This window comes from Eriocheir sinensis, unplaced genomic scaffold (assembly GCF_024679095.1).
Source record: "Eriocheir sinensis breed Jianghai 21 unplaced genomic scaffold, ASM2467909v1 Scaffold455, whole genome shotgun sequence".
Classification (NCBI taxonomy): domain Eukaryota; kingdom Metazoa; phylum Arthropoda; class Malacostraca; order Decapoda; family Varunidae; genus Eriocheir; species Eriocheir sinensis.
The window spans coordinates 139,804-145,000 of NW_026111782.1; the positions used below are offsets into that span (position 1 = coordinate 139,804).

At 43.1% G+C, this 5,197-nt stretch overlaps 1 protein-coding gene across 1 annotated transcript; it reads right to left on the minus strand.

Annotated features, from left to right (window-relative positions):
• Positions 1-972: 972 nt before the first annotated feature.
• Positions 973-2,250, minus strand: LOC126992409 (uncharacterized). The gene has a single exon (XM_050851147.1). The coding sequence runs from the start codon at positions 2,248-2,250 to the stop codon at positions 973-975; it is 1,278 nt and encodes a 425-aa protein (XP_050707104.1).
• Between the last annotated feature and the right edge of the window lie 2,947 nt (positions 2,251-5,197).

The window sequence follows — 5,197 nt, forward strand, 5'->3', positions numbered from 1 at the left end:
CGCCGGCGATGACGTCATCGGACTCTCAGCGAATCACAAGCGTGTTTTCAGAGCTCAGCCAATCGTAAGGTTTCATCTATGGCTTTAAAACAACTCGTTCTCTCTTCCTGTTCTCTTCCTTTTTCCAAGGTACGTATTTTCAGATAACAAAATGAGTGAAGGAGGAAAAAAATGTCAGCTTCGGGGGGCAATTATAATGGAGCCACTATAAACCATTGCCTGTGCCATGACAGGCTCGGGCCCGACCATCAGGCCCAGATGGATAGTCTACCGGCGCCATACCCCACATGTAAAAAAACAGATACGCCTTTTTCAGTGTTTTCAATATCTCGAGCTTCGCGATCCTCGAGTTTAGCGCTATACCTTCGGAACGAAGCGAGCACGAAAATCGAGAAGGTACTGTATATATATATATATATATATATATATATATATATATATATATATATATATATATATATATATATATATATATATATATATATATATATATATATATATATATATATATATATATATATATATATATATATATATATATATATATATATATATATATATATATATATATATATATATATATATATATATATATATATACAGTACCTTCTCGATTTTATATATATATATATATATATATATATATATATATATATATATATATATATATATATATATATATATATATATATATATATATATATATATATATATATATATATATATATATATATATATATATATATATATATATGCTTTATTAATATCAATAGCAGATTTATCATTATTCTCTTTATAAGTTGTTTTTTTCTATTTCACGCACTGTAGCGCTGTCTTCTGGTTGTAGGTAATGGAGATCCATGTCTCAAGACGTCTTTCGGCCTATTCGCCCATCTTCAGCTGGTAGGCGGAGCTATATATTGCCTCGCTGAGCCTGCGCGTTAGTGTGCGCGGCTCTCAGCCAATCGTAGCTTAGCTTGGCGCTCGCTGCCTCTTTGTCGGGAGTGACGTGTCGGGTTGCTGCTGTATGTTTATTGCAGGTTTCTGGGTGTAAATTAGCACTGCCTCGGTCATTTTGAGTCTCTTGTTGTTGTTTTCTCTTGTCAATATTATGGTGTTGTCCTCCATGTGTTTCCTCCTCAGGATGAGTCCGTGTTCGCTGAGGTAATGCCTTCTTATTGCTCCATCTGTGAGGTGAGCTGTTATTCTCTTCGATAGAGTTGTTGTGGTGACGCCGATGTACCTAGAGTGTAGGCGACTGCAGTCACCTAAAGAACATGTGTGTTGGTACACGACGTTCACCTCTTGTAGTGGACTTGTTGGAGGTAGACAGCTGTTTCTCATGATCAGGTTGGCGGTTTTTCTTGATTTGTAGAAGATTATGAGGTCGAGCTTGGTGTCGGGGTTGGTGGGTGTTACTTTCTTGTGGATGATCTTCTTAAGGGTCTTCTCGTCTTCTTTGTATTCTGACGACATGGTGTTCTTGTAATATAGGGTGATTCTCGACGTGTCTTTCTCTTTTGGTTCAGGACTCATGAAGTTATCGAGTCGTCGTTTAATCCCGTCGTCAATTTCTTGCTGCGGGTAGCCGTTGTTGGCGAGAAGCTGGGAAACTCTCTTCAGCTCGGTGTTCGCGGCTGCCCATGTTGAGGTGTGTGTGAGGGCCCTCTTGACAAAGGCGCTGATTACGCTGCGCCTATACCTTTCGGGGCATTCGCTAGCACCGTTGAGACAGAACCCGAAGTTAGTGGCTTTCACGTACACTTCTGTTGAAAAAGATGTGTCGTCACGGTGCACCATGGTGTCCAGAAATGGGAACTTCTTATTTTGTTCTATTTCATGCGTGAAGTTTAAGCAGGAGTCGTTCTTGAATTCGGTGATTAACTCGTTGATGTGGCTCACGGTGTCAACGCTGATGAAGATGTCATCGACGTACCTGGCGTAGATTTGTGGTTTGAGCTGAGGGTGGCGTGCAAATAGCCTTTCTTCGATGGACCCCATGTAGAAGTTGGCGAAGAGGACGCCGAGGGGTGATCCCATGGCCACACCGTCTCGCTGCACGTACATCTTGCCGTCGGGTCCGTAAAATGGTACTTCTTTAGTACATGCTTGTAGAAGGAGGGGTAGCGAGGCTTCGGGAATGTTGAGTGGCTCTTCGTCTTTTAAGTGGTAGATGCGTTGACAGATGAGATCTGTGGTTTCGTCGACCGGTACGTTGGTGAAGAGTGATTCAACGTCCATGGATGCCATGATGTTGGAGGGACGGGTAGTCTTCAGGAGATCGAGGAACTCTGTTGTGGACTTCAAACTGAAGGAGGCTGGTGTGAATGGTGTGATGAGTTCGTTGAGGCGCTTGGCGAGTTTGTAAGTAACTGATGGTGTCTGGCTGATGATGGGACGTAGGGGGTGGCCTTCCTTGTGGGTCTTGACGTTGCCATAAGCGTAACCCAGTTTGTGGTCGCCTTCGATGAGGGGGTGCTTCGTACTGCTGTTGTTGTTAGTCTGGCGGATGATACTGTTCAACTTCGTCTTGATATCGTTCGTTGGGTTTCTTGTGATTTTTTTTCACATTATAAAATTTTAAAATGTGTTCCATTTTTGAAAACTATACCCTATAAATCTCTCTTGATGTGAAATATAGGAACACTGTCAAATTTGTGTCTCCTAATGAACAGAATGTAAAACTAAACAATTAATTAATTTTCTAAAAGGTATCCCCTTCTTTTAGACTAGTAATATTAGACTAGCTTCCCTTTCTTCTGAATTTTTGTAACAAAAGGAACATTTACTTCCATGAAAAATATATGGAACTAAATATTCAATTAATTTGATAAAATATGTCCTTTCTGTTGAATATTGATATCTGAAACAGTTAAAAACACCAACTTCCATATAGTCTCAAACTCAAAAGTGTTCACTTATGGATGCCCTTCAAAAACTTAGCAATTTATATTTATAGCAATACCGTAATGCCTAATCAGACTCGCAGTTTTGACATGCATACAGATCTAGGCCTACTCCAGTTGTACATTCTGCATGTGACCAATTTCTACAACCCCGACATTGGACCCATTTTTCTGAAGGTCTGCTATTAGCAAATAGTTCCCCACACATCAAACAAGGCCATTTGCAAATTTGCTGATAATGGGGTAAAAGGGCCACATGTGGGGTAAAAGGCCTCCCTGTGGACAACTTACCCCAAAGGCACAGGGGGCCTCTAACCCTGGAAACATATATATACACAAAATGTCACCATCTTTCCTACAAGTAAGTAGGCAGAGTATAATCACATGCAATATGGTCTAGACATCTTAGAGCAAGTATCCATAGCCATCAGGATAACTCTACAGTTCTTTGTCGTTAATTAGGTATCATGAAAATCACTGAAACCTTACAAGAAATTAGTCAAAAAGAAGAAATGTCCCCTTGTGGCCAGAGCAACTGTCCATTGTTTACTCCAGTAGTTCCTGTGAGCACAGAGAGTTGGCGTTGCCTACTTGATCATGTGACTGCTTGAGAAAAGAAAGAAAAAAAGACAAAACCAATGGGGGGCCTTTCACCCCAGGGAGGCATCTTAACCCACCTTACCCTATACAAAAAGCAGTGTCTTGGTGAGAGAGAGCTTGGAACACAGTGGCTGAAGTTCATCTTAACTTGGTAGCAGCAGCGGGCCAAATTTGTGGCTTTACCATGTAGCAGCGACGGGCCAAATTTGTTGCTTTACCGTGTAGCAGCGACGGGCCAAATTTGTGGCTTTATCGTGTAGCAGCGACAGGCCAAATTTGTGGCATTACTGTGTAGCAGCGACGGGCCAAATTTGTGGCTTTACCGTGTAGCAGCGACGGGCCAAATTTGTGGCTTTACCGTGTAGCAGCGACGGGCCAAATTTGTGGCTTTACCGTGTAGCAGCGACGGGCCAAATTTGTGGCTTTACCGTGTAGCAGCGACAGGCCAAATTTGTGGCTTTACCGTGTAGCAGCGACGGGCCAAATTTGTGGCTTTACCGTGTAGCAGCGACAGGCCAAATTTGTGGCTTTACCGTGTAGCAGCGACGGGCCAAATTTGTGGCTTTACCGTGTAGCAGCGACGGGCCAAATTTGTGCCATGATTTAACCCCCCCAAAATAGATGATACATAAACTAATCACAAATGCTTCGATATATATTATGAAATGGTTTGTGTGGGGGGTGATTTTTTCTCATTTTTCCCGCTTAGAGGGACCATTAAGAAACATGATCCCCGCTGCTACCACCGGGTTAAACGTCCACCCACCTCAGTTCCCCTGTTTGAAAAGCCTCTCGTGGAAGTTTCTGGGATTTCCATTGCCTGTTTTGTGATGGTGTTGATAGCCTCACCCGAGATTGACCTCTCCTTTGGCCACTCTTTACTTTATATCTGTTGTGTGAGCGGTGAGTAGCGGCCATTTTTTTCCTACACTCTTTTTGTTGCCCTTGACCCGAAATTGACCTTTCTTTTCGCCACTCTACTTTATATCTGTTGTGGGAGCGGTGAGTAGCGGCCATTTTTTTCCTACACTCTTTTTGCTGCCTTGAGCGGTCTCCTTTGTTGTAAAAATAAATAATTGAAATAAAATAAAATAAACGGGAACATTCACCCTCGGAAACCCGGGTAATCTTCTCTGTGGCCTCGGGAGACAGTCATGATGGAGCCCCAGACGTTTAACACGGTAGCAGCGACGAGCCAAATTTGTGGCTTTACCGTGTAGCAGCGACGGGCCAAATTTGTGGCTTTACCGTGTAGCAGCGACGGGCCAAATTTGTGGCTTTACTGTGTAGCAGCGACGAGCCAAATTTGTGGCTTTACCGTATAGCAGCGACGGGCCAAATTTGTGGCTTTACCGTGTAGCAGCGACGGGCCAAATTTGTGGCTTTACCGTGTAGCAGCAACGGGCCATATTTGTGACTTTACTGTGTAGCAGCGACGGGCCAAATTTGTGGCTTTACCGTGTAGCAACGACGGCCCAAATTTGTGGCTTTACCGTGTAGCAGCGACGGGCCAAATTTGTGGCTTTACCGTGTAGCAGCGACGCGCCAAATTTGTGGCTTTACCGTGTAGCAGCGACGGGCCAAATTTGTGGCTTTACCGTGTAGCAACGACGGGCCAAATTTGTGACTTTACCGTGTAGCAGCGACGGGCCAAATTTGTGACATTACCATGTAGCAGCGACGGGCCAAAT

Bases quoted from the DNA above. Each gene is read 5' to 3' on its own strand.
- LOC126992409 (XM_050851147.1), bottom strand. From the start codon at position 2,250: ATGGCATCCATGGACGTTGAATCACTCTTCACCAACGTACCGGTCGAC.